The sequence below is a fragment of the Notechis scutatus genome, chromosome 7 (assembly GCF_049901735.1).
Source record: "Notechis scutatus isolate UNSWTSFEM ecotype Mainland chromosome 7, rNotScu1.2, whole genome shotgun sequence".
In the NCBI taxonomy this organism is placed as follows: Eukaryota; Metazoa; Chordata; class Lepidosauria; order Squamata; family Elapidae; genus Notechis; species Notechis scutatus.
In genome coordinates, this window is record NC_142015.1 from 23,834,167 (window position 1) to 23,859,140 (window position 24,974).

At 42.5% G+C, this 24,974-nt stretch overlaps 1 protein-coding gene across 1 annotated transcript in view; it reads right to left on the minus strand.

Annotated features, from left to right (window-relative positions):
* Positions 1-3,232: 3,232 nt before the first annotated feature.
* Positions 3,233-24,974, minus strand: part of SORL1 (sortilin related receptor 1) — a 90,193-nt gene continuing 68,451 nt past the window's right edge. The window contains exons 34-48 of the mRNA XM_087970119.1: positions 24,450-24,576; positions 23,503-23,672; positions 22,107-22,219; positions 21,154-21,258; positions 20,006-20,078; positions 17,224-17,306; positions 15,859-15,955; positions 14,396-14,580; positions 14,129-14,248; positions 13,012-13,176; positions 11,159-11,333; positions 10,083-10,189; positions 8,588-8,780; positions 7,103-7,315; positions 3,233-6,194 (exon numbers count right to left, since the gene is read on the minus strand). Coding sequence (XP_087826245.1) covers positions 6,127-6,194; positions 7,103-7,315; positions 8,588-8,780; positions 10,083-10,189; positions 11,159-11,333; positions 13,012-13,176; positions 14,129-14,248; positions 14,396-14,580; positions 15,859-15,955; positions 17,224-17,306; positions 20,006-20,078; positions 21,154-21,258; positions 22,107-22,219; positions 23,503-23,672; positions 24,450-24,576 — 1,994 coding nt within the window. The 3' untranslated portion in view covers positions 3,233-6,126. The remainder of the gene's footprint in view (positions 6,195-7,102; positions 7,316-8,587; positions 8,781-10,082; positions 10,190-11,158; positions 11,334-13,011; positions 13,177-14,128; positions 14,249-14,395; positions 14,581-15,858; positions 15,956-17,223; positions 17,307-20,005; positions 20,079-21,153; positions 21,259-22,106; positions 22,220-23,502; positions 23,673-24,449; positions 24,577-24,974) is intronic.

Below are 24,974 nucleotides of genomic sequence, written 5' to 3' on the forward strand. Positions count from 1 at the left end.
AGAGAGAGAGAGAGAGAGAGAGGGAGAGATCAACAACTCAAGATAATTTTCAAGATGGCTATAACCTTCAAGAGCCACGAGTCAAGAGCATGTTTGATGCTGCAATCGGCAGTATTTCACGTGGGTCTAAGTGTTAAAAGGCATCCTCAGAAGACAAACACAAGATAGAGACGTGAGATCTCAAGAGTCTGAAAATGTAATTTTTGCATGCCTTTTGCCGCATTCACGTAACACATTCGACCGGATTATTGAATTCATCCACTTTCGGAGTTCAAGGAACCCCCCCCCAAAAAATTCCCATCCCAACAATTTTGGTTCTTACGACAGGAATAATTGGAACAGCAATCAGGTTTTAGACATCCCAACCAAATCTCTGTTCTCAGCAAGGTCATCTTTCCTCCCCCCCGCCCATCGTCTCTAGATCGGGGATCTCCAAATTTGGCAACTTTAAACCTTGTGGACTTTCAGCTCCCTGAATTCCTCAGCCAGCCATGTTGGGAGTTGAAGTCCACAAGTCTTAAAGTCTGGAGACCTCTAATCTAGATAATTTATGGTCCATCATTTGCTGGAAAGAATATTTAAACTGGTAGATTCTAAAGAGGATGTAGGTTCAACGCTCTGCCCTCACATCATCCATTGGAAATAGCTCAGAATTGTATAAAACTAAGGGCAAACCAATCAGTGTTGATATAGTTACGACAGACACAATAAAAAACACAAGCTTCAAGCACAGTTCTGTGCATAAAACAATCACAAAAATAGAAATTTATTTAAAGCTGAAAGTGCCTCTGCCCCACATCTAATGGCAAGCATTCACTTAGTGGTATAAATGGTTCTTGGAATCTGTTTATCTCCAAATGAAACCCCCTAAATCTGCTGTGATTATGCTATTCTTTTTTAAAAATTATTTTTGTATGGGGGAATCCACATTGTAACTGACATTGAACAAATCAAGAATTTTGTATGCGGGAATGCAAGTCAATAATTTTGTCTGTGGGAAACCACATTCTAACGGATGTTGAAGAAGTCAAGAATTACCAGATATTCTCAGTTGCTGTGGTTTGGCTTTGGAGTCAAATCTGCATAGCTACAAATCCACAGCACCATCCAATTAGGAAATGTAGTACAATAGCACCACACTATAAAAAAAGATGCTGAGGCTCTAGAAAAAGTGCAGAGAAGAGCAACCAGGATGATTAGGGGACTGGAGGTTAAAACATACCATGAACGGTTGCAGGAGCTGGGCCTGGCTAGTCTAGTGATGAGAAGGATCAGGGGAGACAGGATAGCAGTCTTGCAATATTTGAGGGGCTGCCACAGAGAGGAGAAAGGGGTCAAGCTATTCTCTAAGCCACCTGAAGGCCAGACAAGGAATAATGGATGGAAACTGATCAAGGAGAGATTCAACCTGGAAATAAGAGAATCAACCAATGGAACAGAAGTTGCCTTCAGAAGTTGTGGGAGCTTAATCACTGGAAGCTTTCAAGGGACTGGACTGCCACCTGCCAGAAATGGAGTAGGGTCTCCTGCTTTGGCAGGGGGGTGGACTAAATGACCTATAAGGTCCCTTTCAACTCTGTTATTCTGTTCTGTATGTAGAGGTTTTACGCATACCTGCTATTGAGAAATGCTCTTAATGAAAATGAGGGCCTGTTTCTGAAAAGCCAAGCTCTTTCATCTCAGCAATTTTTCTTTAATCTAAACATGTACTTGGAAGGGAAAGTAACAGCACACACATCATCAACTTAATAGCATTTAAAATGAGTTTAGCGGGACCGCCGAGCAACCTGCGAACCATTTTTTAAAATTTTGTTTTGCTTTTCCGATTGTTGTTCTTCAAAATTAGCAGATGTCAAAGGGGACTCAAGGCATCCCAAGAAGACAACCAATGTGGGAAGTGACCATTCCTGGTCAAGGTATTGAAAATAATGGATCAAAACTCCAGGTGGAAATAAATCAATTTGGGGCATCAGATTCCCAAGGCCCGCTTTATCCAGGCACTGCTACGAGTTCCTAACCTCCATAGATTTGTGGGTCAACTTTCCCGAGATCTGAAAATGGAGATATTCCAGGATTCAATCTAGATCGGTCACTGGGAATAGAGGTTGTCTTCTGAACTTTCAGACTCATGGTGGAACCCATCCTCGGGGAATTTCTCTCTCTCACCAGATTGTGTGCTTTGAGTTATTCTGTCTTTTCTGGTAAGAGGGAAGTTCCCTGAGGATCGGCTCCACTATGAGTCCAAAGGTTTGGAAGACTAAAACTCTGGTCCCACTAACTGACCCAGATTCGATCCTGCAACATTATCTTGAGACCAGTGGTGGGTATTCAAAATTTTTTTACTACCAGTCATGTGAGTGTGGCTTGGTGGGCTTGGTGTGTGTGGCAGGGGAAGGATACTGCAAAATCCCCCTTCCCTCCCCACCCCACTAACCTGCTTTCCAGCTCCGTTCTCCTGTGCAGGGCAAACAAAGGAGACCCAGCCGATCAGCTGGGACTCAATGGGAGGCAGGGAAGAGATGGGGTTGGCGGGGCCAGTCAGAGGTGCCAATGGCTGCTTTTCCGAACTACTCAAAATTTCTGCTACTGGTGGTTCTCCAGAACTGGTCAGAACCTGCTGAATACCACCTCTGCCTGGGACACATTTATTTACCTTCATTCACGGAGTGGTTCTGACATAGATCTGAAGATTGAGGGCAGAAGTAGGCAACTAGGTTTTCCTCCCGCAAATGTTCTGGATTTCAACTGAATCAGCTTCAGCAACCACAGATGGTGCCAAAGGATTGTAGAGGACGTGACCCAAAGCCTCTGATTTAATATTCCCCACCTCCCGCAAACATCTATTTTCCTCTTTCCACCCTGCCTCAACTTCATCTGCGATTGAGGAAAAGTGGGCCAAAGCACTCAGGAAAACAAGTTTGAAGGACAATCTAAGTGTCCAGGGAGGCCCCCGAAGTATCATATACCATTTGTGGAGCTTCAAAAGCATGGAAGAGTTTTAATCCCAGTCCAAAGATTCCTTGAGGACATTTGGGGAGCCATTCAGTCTACCAAAGCATCATCATCGTGACGCAAAGCAATAGGTTGTTTGTATTGACGTTTCCATGTCAATAAACGGAAAGTCCCATTTCATAAAGGATTGTTTGCAAAATGGGGCTGTATCCCAACAACCCCTTGAGGCTGCTTCCGTGTCCACAGACTCCCGACAAAGCAATAAGAAAAAAACAGAACGAAAGAGAATTGTTGTACCTTTTTTGTTTTTTTTTGCATCTATGAACACGTGCAAAGTAATCTGCAGAAAACATTTAAGCCCTCGGTGTGACAACTTAAGTCATATTTTTCATTCTACCCGCCTGACCTTTTTTACTTTCTCACAAAGCATGAAAAAGTATCCAGAGATTAAAAAATAGGTGGTGTTTTGTGTTTTACTGTGGCAATAATGCCAGATGCAACTTACAGGAGATGGAAAACAAACAGAACCCAAAGTTTTGCACACACACACAAAAAATAGATTAAAGTGACGTGTCGCTAACCAACAATCATGTGCGTGACTGAGAATTTGGAACTCTGATCAAAAGCAGATTTCCTAATAAATTAGTTGAACCAACCAAAAATAATAAAAAATAAATCCAGAAACAAAACCCCACCCCTCCTATAAAACATAATACAAATAATTTTCATCTTTCAATCAATGTAAAACCTTCAGGAACAAATGATTTCTTCTCTCTTTATAGATATAGACATAATTATAGATTTCCTGAACATTTTTTTTAAATAACTTTTTTTTTTTGCTTAGGAAGAAGAAACACACAAATAGAAAGAAAACCTGAAGATGGTTGAGATTGATCCTGAGAGAACGAGGTTATTTTGAAGAAAATTCATGAATTTGGGGGTATAGATTTTGAGCAAATGTCCCTGAAAATTACATGGGTTTGTAGCAGCAATGTTTCAAAAAATGAAGAACAACTCCATCCCGGGAATTAGGAAACGTAAACTGGGTAAGGAGAGGAGGATAAGGAAGTCAGAATGGCATTTGTGACTCTACAGTCCCATCCTTGAAGCTATCCATATTGTGTTCTCTGCTTCTATGACCTGGTCTTCATCCAGTAGAAAATGTCCTATCTCGTCTCCTTTCTTCTCTTCTTGACTTCAATCTGGAATCAACTTCTCAGAACATTTCTAAGTGACTCAAGTCACGTCCCCCAGTGGTAAGAAGATTATGGTGACCAAAGGCTTACTGCTTTAGGACAGGGGGTCTTCAAACTTGGCCACTTTTAAGACTTGTGGACTTCAACTCCCAGAATCCCTCAGCCAGCATGGAATTCTGGGAGTTGAAGTCCACAAGTTTTAAAGTTGCCAAGCTTGGAGACCCTTTCTTTAGGAAACGAAGGTCCATTGAGAGGGAGCAGAGCCTACCACATCCTTGGGATTTTCTTTGAGGCTTTTCCAGGTTGGGATCTGGAACTCTGGTGTCCTCTTTCCAAACTGTGATCATCCTGCTTTAAGGTGGGTAGGACTGTTTCAATTTATTTTCAGGATCCAAACTTCAGAAAATTACCAATGTTTGGTCTGAAATGACTCCAAAGAACCCAGAGAAAAGTAGATCCTTGGTGTTCTCTGAGCTTGCTTGTTTTCTTGCAGATGTTTCCTTACCCAACTAGGTTGATGCTAGCACTGATGTTACCTACTTTGGGTAAGGAAACATCTGCAAGAAAACAAACAAGCTCAGAGAGCACCAAGGACCCCTCATATCAACCCTGAGCTACAAATATTCTCCTTTATCAGTACCAGAGAAGAGCTTCAGGCAATGTGCAACTTCTGGCTCAGCACAACTTCAGAGCATTTTTTTTAGGAATCTTACCTGTGCTTTGTGTTCAAGCGGGCCAAAACTAGAGACGTTATCTCCTACCAAAAGGTGAGAATCCATATCATCACTTAAGGAGCAGAAGAAGAAAATCTACAAATCTCTGAATAATATCTAGTCAACTTGCAGAGGTCAGACTAGGAATAAGGGACTGGCATCCTATGGCTGGCACAGACAACAATTTAACAACGTTCAGTCTCTTGTTGGACTCATTACTTCAACTCAAAAGGTGGAAAGAAATCTGCAGCGGTCTAACCCTGGGAAAAAAGGAAAGTGGAAATACTTCCGTCCCACGCGATGCCCAACACAGTCACTAACGTGGAACGCAGGGCAATGTATTTTTTCAAGAGGCAACTGGACTTTCTGTTTTTTCTTTGAAGACATTTCGCTTCTCATCCAAAAAGCTTCATCATCTTTGGAGAAGAAGTGAAGCGTCGTCAAAGAACTGAAGAAGCTTCTTGGATGAAAAGCAAAACGTCTTCAAAAAAACCCCCAGAAAGTCCAGTTGCCTCCTGAAAAAAAAAAAAGCACCTTTGGGAGAACCACATCCTGGAGGACTCCATCTAAGAATCTCCAGAGGCCACACAGGGCAACAAAGAACCTCATTGTTGTTAGTTGTGAAGCTGTGTCTGACCCATCGCAACCCCATGGACAACGTTCCTCCAAGCTCTCCTGTCCTCTACCATCCTCCAGAGTCCATTTAAGCTCACTCCGACTGCTTCAGTGAGTCCATCCAGCCACCTCCTTCTCTGCCGTCCCCTTCTTCTTCTATTGCCCTCCATCGCTTGGCCACACCATTTCATTCATGCACACTGCAAGGAAGGATTCTCTTAATGACGGACTATCCTTTGGTTTCATCTGACTTCCATCTGACATCAAGCCAGAAGAAGCCTCCCAGGGTTCCAACTGCTCCCAAGTTCTCAGAGGATCAAAGTCATTGCCGATGGGAAAGAATCAAAGGTGTGCTCAGGAAGCATTAAGAGGAAATCAAAGTTTGGAAAAGAAGAACAAGGAAAGAAACCCAACCACAGAAAGAGCATCAACCTGATTTGAAATTTCACAGCCGTGTGCTACAAAGTGTACTCATTGTTTCTTGTTTTGTTTTCTTTTTCAGCCGATACAAAAATAATGTATTGCAACTCAAAAGTGCTTTTTAGTTTTTGTTCTTTTTAAAATAAACAGTTGACTTTTTTTTCTTTATCAAATAAAATATTTACACCATTATTATTATTTTTTTTGCTTTCCAGAATCCGAAACGTTCTTCACGCTATTACCATAGGGACGTCGTCTGAGAAACCTGTGATCATGGCGGCTTCGTCGTCTTCATCTCCTAGTAAACCAAGTCACAAGGTTAATTGACACACGGTGACAATGAGAGACATTCAAGGCATGAAGAAGTGCAGAGGTGGGCATGAGGGATCACTGGGGACCATCCCTACCTCCTCATCGTGATCCATAGAATCATCAGTTTGGAAAAGCCCAATAAAAGATGGTTAACGGGGGGATTTGAAGACTAGTACAATGTTTGATCTAACCTGTTGAGTGTTCTTTTATATTACCTTTTACATATATATTATGATCGGATGTTGGATCAATTTGATCATTGGATAGAGATCCTCCCCACCTGGAATATTTGTTTATTTAATATAGTATTCTTGTTAGATAGGGATGGGACAGCTTATAACTATTTGTAGACCCATTATGTAAAGGGAAGGAGAATCTATTATCTCTTTCTCTCTCTCTCTAATCTCTTTCTCTATCTTTAACTATATCTATCTATATCTATCTCTAATTATATCTATCTCTATCTCTAATCTATCATCTATCTATCTCTATCACTCTAATCTCTATCTCTCTATCTCTAACTATATCTATCTATCTATCTATCTATCTATCTATCTATCTATCTATCTATCTATCTATCTATCTATCTCTATCTTCTCTCTCTCTCGCATTTAATCTATCTCTCTCTCTATCTATCTTTATATATGAAAAGTCCAATGAAGCTACTTAATCCAAACTCAATAAAGAAACCCAAGTTAAATCATCCATCCATCCATCCATTCATTCACCAAACTCTAATGGACTCTGGAAATGGCTGCAGTGGAAATCTAACAAGCTGATTATGAATACTAAACCTCAGTCCAGGTAGAGTTTACCCAATCTGAAGGCTTGATGTAAATCCAGCAGTGCTTCTGAATTCCACCTAAGCATTCCTAAGACTCGGACCTCACTTACCTAAGTCATCTCCAGAGGAGAATACGGCGGAACCCAGTCGGGAGTTGTAGTGACTGTTGGCAAAGGCCGTGAAGCTATTTTGAAGTCTTCGATGCCTCATGTACAAGACCACAAACCCAACACCCACTGTCACTAGTAAAAGAAACAAGACGGGAACCACGATGGCGGCAACATCCTTAGATTTGCCCAATATAGAGGCCCTGGCATCTCCATCTACAGAAAAAGAGGAAGGACAGGAAAGGGCAAAAGAAGAAAAGATGAAAGAATAGAACTCACGAAGATTCAGTTGATACCAAGAAGTTTTTTTAAATAAGAAAAACAGGAGTTAGAAATTCAAAGATTACAAGAGAAAGATTTGAACAGGGTTGTTTATTGTAACTTATTAATCTTGATTAATTTTGATTAGTTTTACTAATTAATATGGATCAATGTTATGAGGGAAAAGCACTGTTATCATGAAATTATCATTTAAGACTATTATTACGATTATGACGAATATTACTCCAAGAAATGTAACCAGGCAACACACTGCATATATGGATTTTGAACACGTTGTTCTTTCTTTTTATTTATATATTAATAATAATATATTATTATTATTATTACTCCAAGAAATGTAACCAGGCAACACACTGCATATATGGATTTTGAACACGTTGTTCTTTCTTTTTATTTATATATTAATAATAATATATATTATTATTATTACTCAAGAAATGTAACCAGGCAACACACTGCATATATGGATTTTGAACACGTTGTTCTTTCTTTTTATTTATATATTAATAATAATATATATTATTATTATTACTCCAAGAAATGTAACCAGGCAACACACTGCATATATGGATTTTGAACACGTTGTTCTTTCTTTTTATTTATATATTAATAATAATATATATTATTATTATTACTCCAAGAAATGTAACCAGGCAACACACTGCATATATGGATTTTGAACACGTTGTTCTTTCTTTTTATTTATATATTAATAATAATATATATTATTATTATTATTACTCCAAGAAATGTAACCAGGCAACACACTGCATATATGGATTTTGAACATGTTGCTCTTTCTTTTTATTTATATATTAATAATAATATATATTATTGCGATTGTTGGGCAGAAGATCTGACATTGGCCAACTGGAAAATAAATGAACATGAGGAAGAATCTAAACTCATGTTTTTTTGTCTCTGTTTCCTTCCCTCCCTCCCCCGTCTCTCTTCCATCTCTCCTCTGTCCCCCCTCTCTTTCTCTCTTCTTCTCTCTCCCTCCCTCTCTCTCCTCTCTCCCTTCCTCTTCCATCTCTCCTCTGTCCCTCCCTCTGTCCCTCCCTCCATCACCCCCCTCTCTCTTTCTCTCTCCTTCTCTCCCCCTCCATCCCTCCCTTCCTCTCTCCTCTTCTGGGAGTCCAAACAGAAATGGTGTGGAGAAGCTGCCCAGAAGTGACAATGAGGAGATAGGGACGTTCCTCCTACCTCTTCCCAGCTCGCTGTAGAGAAGAGTTGCAGGCTCTCCGCACATCTGCCCACTGTAGAGACATCTTGCTTGTACCGTGAAGGAGTAATTGTGGCCAGCCTTCAGGTGGGAAACCTTGAAGACATTCTCCGTAGTGTTCCCCAGATAGGACGTGGTGTTGGTCCCACCGTCAAACATGTGCACCTCATACCCCTGGAAGTGGAAAGAATGAATTCATTTAAGGAAGTATTTAGAATTAAGCTAATAATTGTCAGAGGAGGAACAGAAAAGGCAGGGAAACTTTACTTTCCAGAACTTTGAATGCCCTGTAAAGCACTTGAAGGCAGGACAAGAAGCAACGGGTGGAAACTAATCAAGGAGAGAAGCAACCTAGAACTAAGGAGAAATTCCTGACAGTTAGAACAATTAACCAGTGGAACAACTTGCCTCCAGAAGTTGTGAATGCTCCAACACTGGAAGTTTTTAAGAAGAGATTGGATAACCATTTGTCTGAAGTGGTGTAGGATTTCCTGCCTAAGCAGGGGGTTGGACTAGAAGACCTCCAAGGTCCCTTCCAACTCTCTTATTTTATTCTGTTCTGTTCTGTTCTATTCTACTCTAGTCTATTCTACACTCCAATATTTATTCTATTCTATTCTATTCTATTCTATTCTATTCTATTCTATTCTATTCTATTCTATCCTATCCTTTATTCTCTATTCCTATTCTATTCTATTTTACATTCCAATATCTATTCTATTCTTCATTCCAATATCTATTCTATTCTGGTTATGATGTTTGATATTTGTTTGAGGTCCACTATTTGCTTTCATGTTGGTGGTATTTAATTCCATTCTATTTTTCCTTACTCTACAGCAATATTTCTCAACCTTGGCGTGGTTGACAAGATGTGTGGATTTCAACTCCCGAAAGATGGATGGACTTTGACTGGATGTCTAGACTTCAACTCCCAGAACTGGGGAGAATTCTGGGAATTAAGGTCCATACATGTTATAGTTGCCAAAGTTGGAAAACATTGGACAATAGCACAAGGCAACAGCACCCATTCTCCTAGGGCTCCAGAAAACCTGGGCTTGCACCCGGGCGAGGAATTGGAGTTTATAATCATTTGTTCAAAGGCCCGTTTTGTTTTGTTCCGTTGATGTTGTTATTCGTTAGATTGTTTTAGTCTGGGCTGAGTAAACTCAAAAAGATGTACTCAGCCCAGTTTTTTAGCTGTTTTTATGGAGGGTTTATCTAGAGTTCATTGGAGTTGGGTGGCCAACACATTTAAGCAAATAATACTGTATTGCACAAACAAAGCACATTTCTTTGCACTTGTTCTGTTACCCAACCCCTGACAGTATGATTTGCAAATCATGCTTTATATGTGTGGCTTGGCATGTTGTGTGGACGCAGCCAGTTTGCCTGCAACCCTAGGGAAACCATTGAACAGGTCAAATAAAGTGCAATGGAGACGGGAAACAGTATCATTGTAACACAACGGCAACCTACCCGGGTTTCATTAAATTGGCTTTCTTTCAAGGCTAAACTCTTCCAAAACAACAAGATGTGGTCATTTTCTGGTATAATCTTTAAAGCATCAGGTGCAGCCAGGGATACTGTAACAGACATTGAAGAGACAGGTGGATATATGATAGGTAAATATAATAGCAACTTCTTAATAAATGCTTAGTAAACTTAATCCTCCAGGGAAAGATTGAAAGCCAACAAAGTCCAGGCAGAAGGAAAACATCAGGGGTTCCAAATCTAAGGGACTGGTTTGGACAAAACTCAGCAGCACTTTTTCCTGCGGCTGTTGATAAAAATAGAATCGCCAACATGATCAGAAATGTCCAGTGACGGATATGTGTCATGCCCCTGGTAGAATCTGATTCCGAGAGGGAGGTCGAAAAGCTGACAGAGAGTGGGAGTGTGACTCCAGTGGCTGTGGAGGAAAGTGGGGAAGGGCACAGGCCGGCTGGGCATTCAGAGGAAGACCCAGGCCCACCCCCTCTTCATCCTAGGGCATGCAGGGAGGAATGGATAAGGGAGCAACGTGGTTTACGGGGGAGGAAAGGGCCCTGATTCCCTTCATTAGTTGCAGCTGGGAGAACAGGATATAAGAAGGGGGTTTGCGCACAGAACCTTACTGGAAGCAAAGCGTGCATTATCTTTGTTTGTCAAGTCTTATCTGGGTTCTGGCTCCTCCCAACTGTGTGTGTTTCATTATCTGCAATTCCTTATCCTGCCCTGTCTCGTTAATTGCTGCAGCGTGCTTTGTGTTGGTTTTTCCTTATAATTTATATGTACTTTGGGGTTAGACTGAATTTCTTCCCTTTAAAAATTGTTCTTGGGAGAGTTTTTTCTCCAGCCGATGATAACTGGACATTGGGGGCCAAGTTGGAGGAATTAAAGGGACTTTACCTACTTTTCTGACTTTGATGCTTTTGTGCCATGCATGCCACGGGTCATCACAATATGGCACAAGGAGAAGTAGTAGTAAATGCAGAAAAAAAAGAGACCCATTGACTTCAATGGGGCTCGCGCTCTGGATGATGACAAGTTCAGCACTTATACCATACTCTTACCTGTGTTGATTTTCAAACTAGCTTCCTTGCTCATGTTTCCTAGCTGTATAACGATGTGGTATCTTCCACCAGGGTCCAGTTTTTTTATGGTATATTCCACCGTGCTGTTTCGGGTCTTCACCTTATAGTTTCGATCTGTCTTCCTTATTAAATCTTTCACAGCCACTGCATACAACTGGGGAGAAGGTAGACATGAGAGATGCTATGTCCTTCAACGTTCAACACAAAGTGGTGTATTTTAGTTGGAGCATCTTTTTAGGGCAGTCTCTTTCAACCTTGACAACTGGAAGAGGTATGGACTTCTACTCCCAGAATTCAATTCTGGGAGTTGAAGTCCCTGCATCTTAAAATTGGCAAGGCTGAAGGACACTGCTTTAGGGCAAAAGAGATCCATTGAGAATTTGGCTGAAAAAGGCTAAATCTCACCTAGGACAGTATTGATCTTGGATTAATTAAAGAATTAACCTTGGAATCAAAAACTAGCATCCTATATTGAACCACCCTCTCTGGCACTTGGGTTCCATGTTTATGGATCACCAAGCTTAGTGTGGTGTTCTGCCTTATGAGAACCACAGACAAGAAGTGTTGTGGCCCGCCAGCGGCTGACAGACCTGGCAGAAGAGTCAGGCAGTGAGGAGGTTGGGGAGGAACCTGGGCCATTCCTGGAGGCTGAGGAAGGCTTGGATGAGGGCTCTGCATCAGAGGCAGAGATGGGGCCAGGGCAGGCTGACATTCATCAGCTGCCTACAGGCTTGGACAACAGGGAGGCAGAGGAGCTTCTGGAACCAGTTCCCAGCCTGTGCAGAGCTGCCAAAAGGACGGAACAATTAAGAACATAGGGTCGATGTGGGAATAAGGCCACAGGTGGACGATGAATGGCCCCTCCCATCAGGATTAAAAGAGGAGCAAAAGGGGAGGGGGCTTTTGCAGGAAACAACTTGCTTGTTCGTTCATTCCTGCCTCGTGAAGATTTATCTGTGTAACCCAGCCCTTCCCTGTCAGCACTGTGTGTGGAAATATTTACAGGGCAGCTTTCCAATGTAGATAAGGTCTGGAGCTAATTAGTATACCTTTGCCAAGCTGTTGGGTGAATGTGAATGCACTAAATTTACATTCATTTAATAAAAGAGGTTTTGCCGGGACTCAAGAGTTGGCTTAAGGCTTTTTGGGGAAGTCTAGGACCGAACACGCAGTGAGATGCACACAAATCCAAGCAACAGTGAATGTATCTTCCCTAGATGGGTGATGACGTCAATACAATAATTCCGTTTAATCATTCAAGGCTAACCGTGCTCCAAAGTCTTCTCATTGGCGCTATCAAGGTAGGACATGTTTCCTGTCCTTTCCAAAAGAAGAAAGGTATAAGTGCTCTACCAACCACGGGCATGAGACCCCCTACCCAGGGCTGGGCTGCTGGGGGTTCGCAGGGGTTGGGAAGAGCCCCTAAAATTCTGTGCAGTTCGGAGAACCCCCAAATCCCACTCCTGGCTGTCCCCGCCCACCCCTCCCCGGGCACACGCAGCGGCTCAGGGAGGGTGAAAAATGGGCCTCCCGGAAGTTCGGGAAAACCAGAAATGGGCCCATTTCCGGCTTCCAGGGAGCCTCCAGAGCCCGGGGAAGCCATTTTTGCCCTCCCAGAGGCTTGAGGAAAGCCCCTGGAGCCTAGGGAAGGCAAAAACGCACAAACACACCCCGCCGTGGTGCAGAAGGCCAACTAGTTCACGCCCACCATGCCCATGCCCTTCCAGCAACCGGGCAGAGAACCCTTTGCTGAAATTTTTGAAGCCCACCCCTGCCCCAGCCATATGTAGAGTCAACGTTGGGCCAAGCTTGGACTGGCGCAACCCTCTTACCATATCTTGATCCGGGGAGTCGTAAGGCGACTCCCATTTAATGATGGCAAACGTTTTTGATAGGTGGACAGCGTGAAGGTGTCGAGGGGGAAGGCGGTTGTCAGGAATCATCTTCACAACAATATAATCTGAGGGTGGACCTTGGTATGGAGAAATCACTCGCACCTGGAGGAAACAAGACATCAGTAGAGCAATTCATTCTGGTATAGCACAAGGTGGATTTTCCAGATCATGAAGCCTAGCCTGAATCGAACCGACAGGGACTACTAGATCCAGTTTAGCTTCTTTGCAAACATGTGGTTTCCATTCTTTCATAACTTACGTTCCACCAACCACTCAAAGAACTTGAATCCCGCCACGAAAGGAAGAAAAAAAGCTTACTCTAAGGTAAGAGAGCACGTTGGGCAAATCATGGTTAAACTACAGCTTAGCACAGTGTATGACTCCACTCAGATGTCTGATTAAAGGATACTACAGGAACAACTTTCAAATATCTTCTTTTGTCTGTATTTAATTACTACCAACCTGCCTTCAATCGAGGATCTCTATACTGCACGAGTCAAAAAGAGGACTGTGAAAATATTTACAGACCCCTCATATCCCAGACATAAACTGTTTCAACTCCTTCCCTCAAAACGACGCTATAGAGCACTGCACACCACAACAACTAGACACAAGGGGAGTTTTTCCCTGAACACCATCACTTTGCTAAACAAATAATTCCCTCAACACTGTTCAACTATTCACTAAGTCTGCACTACTATTACTATTAATCTTCTCATCACTCCTTATCACCCCTCCCCTCCCACTTGTGACTGTATGACTGTAACTTTGCCGCTTGTATCCTTATGATTTATATTGACTGTTTCCTAGTATGATTTGATTGCTTATTGTACCCTATGACTATTATTAAGTGTTGTACCTGATGATTCTTGACTCTTGATGAATGTATCTTTTCTTTTATGTATACTGAGAGCCTTTGCACCAAGACAAATTCCTTGTGTGTCCAATCACCACTTGGTCAATACATTTTTTATTCTATTCTATTCTAAAAAGTTAACTTAGTTGGGTTTCTGTAGAAATTGCCCAAAAGGATTAATTGAAAGTCTATCCTTACCAGGAATAAGTACTGTTCATCCCGGTTAACAATCACAGTCATGTTGTGGAGAGCTGTAGTTGCATTGCTAGGATTCCGGTAGAGGTCCAGGAAAGACGTGGCGTAAAATACGCCGTATATCTGCCCAGGGTGGAGAGGAAATAAGGAAGAGGAAATAAACCTGCAGATTCTGCCGTTCTGTAAATAACGTCGCAAAATCCTTTAGCCCCAGAGTTTTCAAACAGTTACGGCCCATGGGATGAATCAAAAAGAAATTGATGTTTTTACCACATTCCTTGGCCCACTCCAGTTGCATTCGACGGCTGTCTGGTTGACCGCTTTGGCCTTCAGGCTGGGGGGGAATGGCCTCGTGCCCCGGGTCACTACGTGAGCGAAAGAGAGCGGGCTGTCCCCCAGCTCCGTCTTGGCCCAGGCAGAAATTTCATACGGTGTCTGAGCAGTCAAGTTCCTCACTGGGGGAGACAGTAGGAATTTCCTGACAGTTAGAACCATGAATCCGTGAAACAACTCAGCTTCGGAAGCTGGGAATGCTCCAACACTGGAAGTTTTTAGAAAGAGATTGGATGACCATTTGACTGAAGTGGGATAGGCTTTCCCACCTGAATAGGGTGGCTCCCTTCCAACTATTCTATTCTATTCTATTCTATTCTATTCTATTCTATTCTATTCTATTCTATTCTCTATTCCATTCCATTCTATTCTATTCTATATTCTATTCTTCCATTCCATTCTACTCTATTAGTTCTGTTCTATTCTCTATTCTATTCTATTCTATTCTATTCTATTCTATTCTATTCTATTCCATTCCATTCTACTCTATTAGTTCTGTTCTATTCTCTTTTCTATTCTCTTTTCTATTCTATCCTATTCTCTATTCTATTCTATTCTATTCTCTATTCTATTCTATTCTCTATTTTATTCCATTCCATTCTACTCTATTAGCTCTGTTCTATTCTCTTTTCTATTCTCTATTCTATTCTATTCTATTCTCTATTCTATTCTATTCTATTCCATTCCATTCTACTCTATTAGTTCTGTTCTATTCTCTTTTCTATTCTCTTTTCTATTCTCTAATCTATCCTATTCTATATATCCTATCCTATCCTATCCTATCCTATCCTATCCTATCCTATCCTATCCTATCCTATCTGCTCTAGAGAAAAGAAGGACTAGGGGTGACATGGTAGCAGTCTTCCAGTATCTGAGAGGCTGCCACAAAGAAGAGGGAATCAAGCTATTCTCCAAAACACCGGAAGGCAGGTCAAGAAACAACGGATGGAAACTAATCAAGGAGAAAGCAACCTGGAATTAAGGATAAACTTCCTAACAGTGAAGACAATTATCCAGTAGAACAGCTTGCTTTCAGACGTTGTGGGTGCTTTATCACTGGAGGTTTTTAAGAAGAAACTAGACAGTCACTTCTCTGAAATAGTAGAGGTTCTCCTGCTTGAGCAGGGGGCTGGACTAGAGGACCTCCAAGGGAACTTCCAGTTCTATTCCTATTCTAATCTAATCTAATCTAATTCCTATTCTATTCTAATTTAATCTAATTCCTATTCTATTCTAATCTAATCTAATTCCTATTCTATTTTCTTTTCTTTTCTATTCTATTCTATTCTCCTTTGAGCAGAATAAAGGATTCGATTTGATTCAAGAGTCCATGGCTAAGGGTTGAATGGGAACTGGATCTCCCTGTTTTCTATGCTGCAGTTTTGCACAGATAATCTTACCTGTTTGAGCTGATTTCCCTCCATCTACAAAGAATGATCTCTTTTCTTGTCGGTGGGTGTCAAAAGTCCAGAAAATTTTCACGATGTAGCCGTTCACCTGTCAAAACCAACAGTACAAAATGTGCAAGACGGACAGATAAAATGCCTGATCAATCATACCTGGATGGTTTTGTTTTACAGGAGTGAATGAAAAGGGCCCATCCCTAAAAGGCCATTTCTTTTAATAAAGGAGAATCTTTTTTTAAAAAAAAACTGTTTTGAGAAGACAGAAATATTATGATTCTGAAAAAGGGGGATGAAGTCAAAGAGGTTTGACTTCTTCTGTCTGGCTCAAGGAGTGGGGCTTGACATACGTCTGAGAAAAACTCATCCTGGCAAAAGAGAAAGGATCACTGTGAACAGAATTAAAAACTGGTTGAAATCAGGGAAAGAAAGCTTATTTTGGCTAATTTGATTCTGGCCTCAATAATGTATTTATGTAGAATTAGTATAATTAAACATTCTCCTGCCCAGGTTTTGTAAGAAAAAAGAAAGAAAGAAAGAAAGAAAGAAAAAAGCACAAAAAGAAAGAAGAAAGAAAGAAAGAAAGTTTCTCCCTTCGCTTCCCAAAAGTTATGTTTTATTTTTGAATTTTCGTTAGGGAGGAAAGGAGTGGCAGGGGGGAAGGAAGGAAGGAAGGAAGTGGAAGGAAGAAAGAAAGAAAGAAAGAAAGAAAGAAAGGAAAGAAAGAAAGAGAGAGAGAGAGAGAGAGGGGGAGGCAGGGAGGAGAGAAATAAGACAGACAGAGAAAAGAGAGAGCACAGAGAGAAACAGAGAGAGAAAAGAAGAGGGAGGAGGGAGGAGAGGGAGAGAGAAACAGAGAGAAAGAGAAGGAAAGAGGGGAGAGGAGAGGAGAGAGAGAGAGAGAGAAAGAAAGAGAAGGAAAGAGAGGAGAGGGGAGGGAGAGAGAGAGAGAGATATGAAGCCTGGGCCATCTGTCAGCCCTCATATGGAGATCAACAGCCCCCAGGTCTGGAGGTGGCTGATGAGGAAGAGGAGGAACAGCTGGGTCCAGTGCCTGACCCATGAATGCACAGAAAGCAGAGGAGAGGAGAGCAGTGGAAATCTATGGGCCGGTCGTTGGGATGGAAGAGCCACTGCCGCTAGCGGAGCCCCACCCTAGCTCTGGGGATAAAAGGCAGGGAGCGGAGGGGAATAGATGTGGCGGACCACTATTCATCTCCCGGCCAGATGGACTTGTTAGCTGGCATTAAGAAACTTTTTTGCCGGAGCTGCTGGTGTTCCTAATAAAGGAATCTTTCAGTTAATTTCAGAGGGTTTGCTGTGTTTGGAGAGCTGGGTCAGAACCATAAGACTATGTCTCACCTGAATATTGGCGTCTAGTCTGAGGGTAAAGCTTATGGAGTTTTCATCATAATTATCAATATGGATCGTAGGAGGCGGAATAACTGAATGGGGTCCAAAGAGAGAAAGAAAGAGGCATGAGATTTAACACTGGTAGCATTGGATAGCATTTACAGTATCTAGAAAGGCAGTATTACCATCCTTATTCTCATCCTCCCTATTATCTATCTCCTTATAACTTTGTTGCTTATACCTAATCATGAATATTGTTTACTTAGGATACTAAGTAAACAATAATATTACGATTAATATTAATCGTAATATTAATGGTATGATTTACGTTGATTATTTACTTAGTAACCATTACTATCATGAAGTGTTATATCTAATGTTGTATGGTGAGTGTATTCTTACAATCATCTTCATTGAACGGCCCCATAATCCCTTGCAGGGTGGAGTCTGGGCAACTGCATGGAGCTAGCAGAGTGTTTTAATGGCCGGATGCCCTTCCTATCGCCAACGTGGAGTTTTGTTCGGCAGATATATTCTCCATGTACCCAGAGAGAGAAATATATGCCCCTCTAGCTAGGATCAAACTCACAGCCTCCTGATTGTGAGGCGAGTGCTGCACCTCTTTAGCCACTGCACCACTCCTTGAATGTATTCTTACAATGTCTATGATTAATGATCTATCACTATTGTTGTATGTACATTGAGAGCTTATGCACGGGAGACAAATTCCTTGTGTGTCTAATCACACTTGACCAATAAGGAATTCCAATTCTAATCTGTATAAAAAAGATATCAAAACATCGTAACTAACTGTTAAGGACATCACGAGGATGACCATTGAACTGAACTTAATGTGCTGTTTCATGGATGCCACTCTCATCTGAAGTCCTCAAGTTACAGCTAATTGGTCCTAAATGTTAACTCATACAATATTTCTATGGTCTTTTTAGAGCTGCCAACAGAAAGGGAGGGGGGACATGGGTTTGAAAGAGCAGTGCGGCAGCTTGGAAAGCGAAATTGCATTCCAGAGATAGTCACTAGACGACTGAAGTTTCTGCCGTGAAAAATTCAAACTGGAGAGCATGATTGGTCACTCTTAGCTATGGGTGTGTCCCACTGGAGAATGCCTCGAGACTCACGATTTAATTGGGGTAACTGCTGGAATCCTGACACTAAATTTATGACCAGTTACAGCACCCCAAAAAGCTACTTAAAACCAATTTTCAAAGTTAAACAGTTGCCACACAGACATACATGGTCATGCAGTCACATTTGAGACCCCTGGCAACCCGCTGACTTTTACAGCTGTTGCAGTGCCCCTTGGTCAAGGGGATGTGATCCAATTTTCCTCCCTGATTTCTAAGGATTTACTTCTGCTTTGAGTAAATGGTTTTGCTTAACACTGCAGCATTTGCTTTATGACCCACAGCAAAAAAGAAAGAAAAGAAAAGAAATTGGGTCTGATCACCTCAACTTACAACCACAATGACTTATGATCACAATTCTGGGGTTTAATTATGGTCACATGCTGAGGTCTATCTGTAATTTATTCACTGGTATATAACTTAATTGCAGGATATAACTGCCATAGGGTGGGAAGGTATGCTTCCAATTTAAATACATATACATAATATATAATACATACATACATATATGTGTATATGTGCGTGTATGTGTACAAAAATATTGGCAGCACACTTTCTCACCACACATAAACATATAGATATATAGATATACATATACATATATGTATGTATGTATATGTGTGATGACCCGTGGTGTGATACAAAGGCAACTCAGCCAGAAAATAAGTATGGGTCTCTTTATTAGCTCCAACTTTGCCCCAATGTCCCGGTTACCTTCCGGTCTGGAGAAAAAAACTCTCCCACGAACCTGCAACAGCCTTTGGCCGCAGATATTGCAAACAGAAAACTTTAAATTATAAATCCAACAAAGTAAAATAGGGTAATAAATCCATCAGGGCAAGATAGGGAGTTCCAGAAGTGAACTAACACGGCAGTAAATCAAACCAGTTGGGAGGATGCCAGGAACTATGATAACAGCAGCCAACATTAGATAAACTCAGCGATTGTTCCCAACAACCACCCCACCCAGCTGCCTCTCCTTTAAACTCCCTCCCCTGGTGTGCCTTGTGAAGGGAATCAGGGCCCTTTCCTCTCTCGTAAGCCACGCAACCCATGTTGCTCTCTTCTCCATTCTTCCCTGCGTGCCCTAGGATGAAGAGGGGGTAGGCCTTGGTCTTCCTCTGAACCTCATCTCCCTTGTTCTACCCCTTCCCTGCTCTGCCGGACTTTGCTCTTCCCCAGTTTCCTCCACAGCCAACGGAGCTACACTCCCGCTCCCTGTCAGCTGTTCATCTTCCTCCTCGGATTCAGACTCTAACAGGGGCATAACAATATGTGTATATGTATACAATATGTATATGCATATAAATTTAAATTGGCAGCACACCTTCCCACTTATGACAGAGATATCCTGCAATGAAGTAAAGCATCTCTTAAGTTTCAGCTCAAAGACAGATAATTTCATGGACGCAACAGGCTTTGGGGCAACAACATGGAAATGCTTTCTACTGCAAGGAGGGCCTTCTCCTTGGTCACAGCTCTGGGATTTCTCTCCTCCAAGTCAAAGTCCAGGCAGATCTACTGAGCTTTTGGAGGCCAGGCGGGGTGGACCAGCTGCTGCCATCTAGCTGTCTTTACCCACCTCCGTGTCCAGTCTAGTGTGAGCAAAGAATTCCAGAAATTAAGTCCTGAAAGGTTTTTTTTACCTTTGCCTTTTATAGTTCGTATGGATTTGGAATCACTCCAGTTGCCCACTCCACGGCTTGTTACCGCGGCAACCTTTTCAAAACAGAAAAGCTAGTTAAAATAGGCAATCCATGGTCCTGGATAAAATAGCTCTTTTTTTTTTTTGAAACAAACAAACGCCAAGGAAGTTTATAAGTGAACGGCCGGGAGGGGAGGGAAGAACAGATGGCATATTCAGTGTTATTCTGAAGGAAATGCTGAGCGATCCAAAAACAGGATCATTCCACCCTCTCCCCGAAGGGGCAGGCACTACAAAACCCAGGGTTCCCACCCAGTACAACTAAAAAAGCTTTGGGGAGGCCGCTCTCAAAAGCCAGAAGACTTCTGCCAAGTGATGGATCCCAACAGCCATGGATAGAGACCCTGCTGCTAACCAAATGGACCTTGGACTGAAGGATCTCCACATCCAAAGGAAGTGGATGGAGGAAGGTGGAGGAAGACGCATGCAGAAGATTTCCCCAGACAAGTATGGGGTTATTGTCAAAAAAGGAACAACCCTAGAAATGAACATCAAGGAAATGTTAAAGAGAAGAACAAAGACAGAAAGATCCTTGCTTGGTATAAGAAATCTGGAAGACATTTTCAGAAGAAGCTTCTGCAAAGACATTCCTCCCCTAGTTAACTGACTCCTGCCAGTTCAGTGTGGGTGTGGGTGCAGTATTTGCAACTCACCTTCTGCTGCAAAAGTGTGCAAAACAGCTGTCACGCGGCAATCGGCTGTGCTGCGCGAAGCAGCTGAGGTTGAAAAGCAGGAAATAATACTCAAAGCAGGGAATATGCTCATAGAGCCAGGTTGGGTGGGAGGCCCAGTAGCTGATCGTCAGAGCGGACTGGTTTGCTCACATATGATCCTCGGGAGCTACTGGTTCGGTCGAAATGGGCTGAACCGGTAGAATACCACCAATTCCTCCCCTAGTTAACTGGCTCCATCCTGATAGTTGAGGTTCCATCAAAATCTGCCCTTCGATTGGCTGCATTGCCCTGAATCCATTGCCCTTTTTAACGTCTATTCTTCTTGGGACAACAGAAGAATAGAAATCTCCTAGTTCTACAGGCCAAGATCAGCTGATTGCTCATGGAGGGCTAATAAAAGAAAACATCTACTCACTCTGAAAACATATAAGGCGTTGACCTGCAACATCTCCACTTCTGAATAGTTGGTGGGCGCCCTTACGGAAGACCATTCCTTTGAACCGGCTCTGCTGTATTCCACCTACCAGGACGGAAAAATAGGGACAACCATCTCCTTGCTAAAGTCACCTTTCAGCAGGCTAAATCTTTTTAAGATCCTGCCATTGTTGTGTCCCAGAGATTCGGACAGTGAGGTGGTTGGAGAGGAACATGGGCCAGTCCTGGAATCTGGGGAAGGCTCTGATGAGGGCTTTGCGTTAAGAGGCAGAGATAGGGCCAGGGCCATGTAACAGTTACCAGCTGCCTTCAGAGTCAGACATCAGAGAGGCAGAAGAACAGCTGGAGCTTGTTCCCAGTGTGTGCATGCACAGAGCTGCCAGAAGAAGGGAATAGCTAAGGAACAAGGGTTGACTTGGGAGTAAAGCCACAGGTCGACGGTGGACGGCCCCTCCCATAGGGAATAAAAGATGAGAGATAGGGGAGTGGGGTTTTGCAGGTGACAGTTAGTTCATTTGGGTAAAGATCTATTCCTGCATTCTTGCTAAGTATTGTCTGCTACAGTGTGGCATCTGAAAGATATCGGCCTGGCAACTCTCCAAGCCTGATAAAAGGTCTGTAATTGTGAAATATCTTGAAAGACTGTTGGCCAGAACTTTGCTGGAGAGGAATTCACTGTAAACTAAATAAAAGGGGTTTATCAGAACGAGAAGTCAGCTTCGTGCTGTTGGGGAAGCCTAGGTCAAAACAGCCATGACCTCCAATGAAAGGTTTGAATCTGCAGGTTTGACCTTGTATATCTGTGGAGCGAAACCGCAATTGAATAAGATCACCAGAGGGAAAATGGCGCCCCTTATACCTGTCCAATGCCTGTTAAAATCAATTCTCCATCATCGGGGCCAGCGTTATCTCCATGTACACTGAGATACTTACAACGTATTCTCTGATTAGACCATGGGCATTTGCTGGAGGGGCCCACTGGCAAACCACGATGCCTTCAGCTTCTTTCTTCAGCTGCAGTTGAAGATGGCGGGGTGGATCTGGGACTGGAGAGAGAGAAAAAGAGAAGGAGGGAAGGAGGAAGGGAGGTGGAGAGATAAGTGGTCCTGTTGGAGCAAACCAGGGACTGATCAATCCCAGATTTCTCTTAGTGGCCAACCAGATGCATGGAATTCAGGAGCTTGGAGAACGGAGCAACTGACTTCTTGCCCTGGTGGTACCCACCTCTAGTGTGTCTAGTTTGTTATGTTTGAGGTCTAGTTGATGGACCTCCCAAAAGCTATCAACACTGCCAGCCATCGAAAGTGCATCTTCCAGGCATCTTTCTTTGGTAAAAAGGACAGGACATCCTTGAGTCAAGTACAGCTCTCCTAACTGAATGACCTCCTTGTAGCTGTGGAAGTTAAACAGTTCAGCCCACCCTTTGTACATAATGCTACAAACACCTGCACATCAGATGAGGAAGGAAGAAAGAAATGGGATTCATAGCCTTGAGAAGGTTAAGAGGGCCTCCTTCTGCATCTTTCCAGAATGCAGAACGTGGACCAGTGATCTTGACGGACAGATTTGGCTTGAAAATTAGGAAAAAGTTTCCCAATTCCCAACACCAAGAGTGGCTTGGATGGAACCCAGAAGGGTTGATGGCCTCTATGTGGTTGGAGAACCTTGATCAACATCTATAGCAAGGCTCTTCAAACTTGGCAAGTTGAAGACTTGTGGACTTCAACTCTCAGAATTCCTGAGCTAACATGACTGGAGGAGGAATTCTGGGAGTTGAAGTCCACGAGTCTTAAAGCTGTCAAGTTTGAAGACCCCTGATTTATAGGGTAAGGTCATTTGCGTATTCCTGCCCTGATCATCTATCATTTGGGTTTGGGTTTTTGGCTAATCTAGAAAAAAAGAAAGGCTAAGGGTGACATTTCCGGTATCTGAGAGGGGGTCAATTTATTTTCCAAAGCCCCAGAAAGCAAGACAAGAAACAATGGATGGAAACTAATTGAGGGAAGCAACCCTGGAATTAAGGAGAAACTTCTTAATAATGAGGACAGTTGACCAGTGGAACAGCTTTGACTTCAGAAGTTATGGGTGCTTCATCACTGGAGGTTTTTAAGAAGAGATTGGACAGTCGCTTGTCTGAAATGGTATAGGGTCTCCTGTTTGAGCCGGGGGCTGGACTAGAAGACCTCCAAGGTCCCTTCTGATTCTGATTCATTTAGAGATCATTTAAAGGTGCATGAGACTTTCTCCTCTACAACTAAATACTCGGGGCCAAGCAATATGAGTTTTTAACACCACCATTACCCCATCTGGGCTGTGAAGAAAGGCTTACGTCCTTCTGGAGTCCGTAAGACTATGAAATCGTTGGTGTTGTACACTTTGCTCAGGCACTGGACTTGGACCTTGACTTGGTACGTGCAATCCGGCTTCAGTACTTTCAAGATAGTGTTGGTTTTGCTGCTGTGGGTTTCCACGGATTTCCACATGCTTTCTCCCACCATCCTAGATTTGGGAGAGGACAAAAAAAAGCACCACGTCACGGAGGTGAAATGATGGACAGGCAGTTTGGAAATTGTTCCATGCACGCATTAATCAGGGGCAGGGCAGGAAAAAGAAGCCATGAGTGGAAGCTAATCAAGGAGAGAAGCAACTTAGAACAAAGGAGAAATTTCTTGACTGTTAGAAGAATTAGTCAGTGGAACAACTTGCCTCCAAGAGTTGTGGATGCTCCATCACTGGGAGTTTTTAAGAAGAGATTGGATAGGGTGTAGGGTTTCCTACCTATGCAGGGGGTTGGACTAGAAGACCCCCAAGGTCCCTTCCAACTTTGTTATTCTATTCTATTCTATTCTATTCTATTCTATTCTATTCTATTCTATTCTATTCTATTCCTTATTTTGGGGTTCATGCATGCTAAGCATTAATTGGGTGTACACTGTGACTTAGCATGTTGCATGAAACCAGCCACTTGTAGGTTCTTCAGGAAAACACAGTTAAGTATGAGCACTTTGTAATGTGCAAATCAGGTCAGTGGAACCATCAACATTAGACAAGAACATGGCTCAATGCTGCCTTCTCCACCCATTGGACCTCCACCAAGAAAAGCTAATTTAGGAGCTGCACACAGTACTGTACAATTTGCTAAATATGCCATGAATGGAACAGCAGTTGTACTAATAAGGAGGTTCTATGTTAGCACACAGGGCCTAATTTTAAGCCTGCAGCCAAGCTCCCTGATGTCAGAGGAGTTACCAAGAACGCTAAACTCAGACCATCTACCTGTAGTAGATGTTGTAGACACAGGAAGCGAGAGGCATCTTCTTCGGCTGAGCCCAGGATAAAGTGATGTTGCCCAAAAAGTCAGCTGTCCACTGCAGGTTCTGAACCTTATAGACAAGAGTATCATCTATGTAAAAAAAAAAGAAAAAAAAAAAGAAAGAATTCCTGACTTTAATTAAGGACCAGAAAGAAGGAGGTTGAGATTAAAGAACCCGTGGTGGCGTAGTGGTTAGAATGCAGTATTGCAGGCTAACTCACTGCTCACTGTCAGGAGTTCGATTCAGACCTGCTCGAGGTTGACTCAGTTTTCCATCCTTCCGAGATTTGGTAAAATGAGGACCCAGATTGTTGGGGGGCAAGAGGCTGACTCTGTAAACTGCTTAGAGAGGGCTGTAAAGCACTATGAATTAGTATATGTCTAAGTGCTATTGCTATTTTATTTTATTTTATTTTCTTCCTTCTCTTTTTTTCCTTCCTTCCTCCCTCCCTCCCTTTCCTTCCCTTCACAGTGCTTAGAATGCGGGC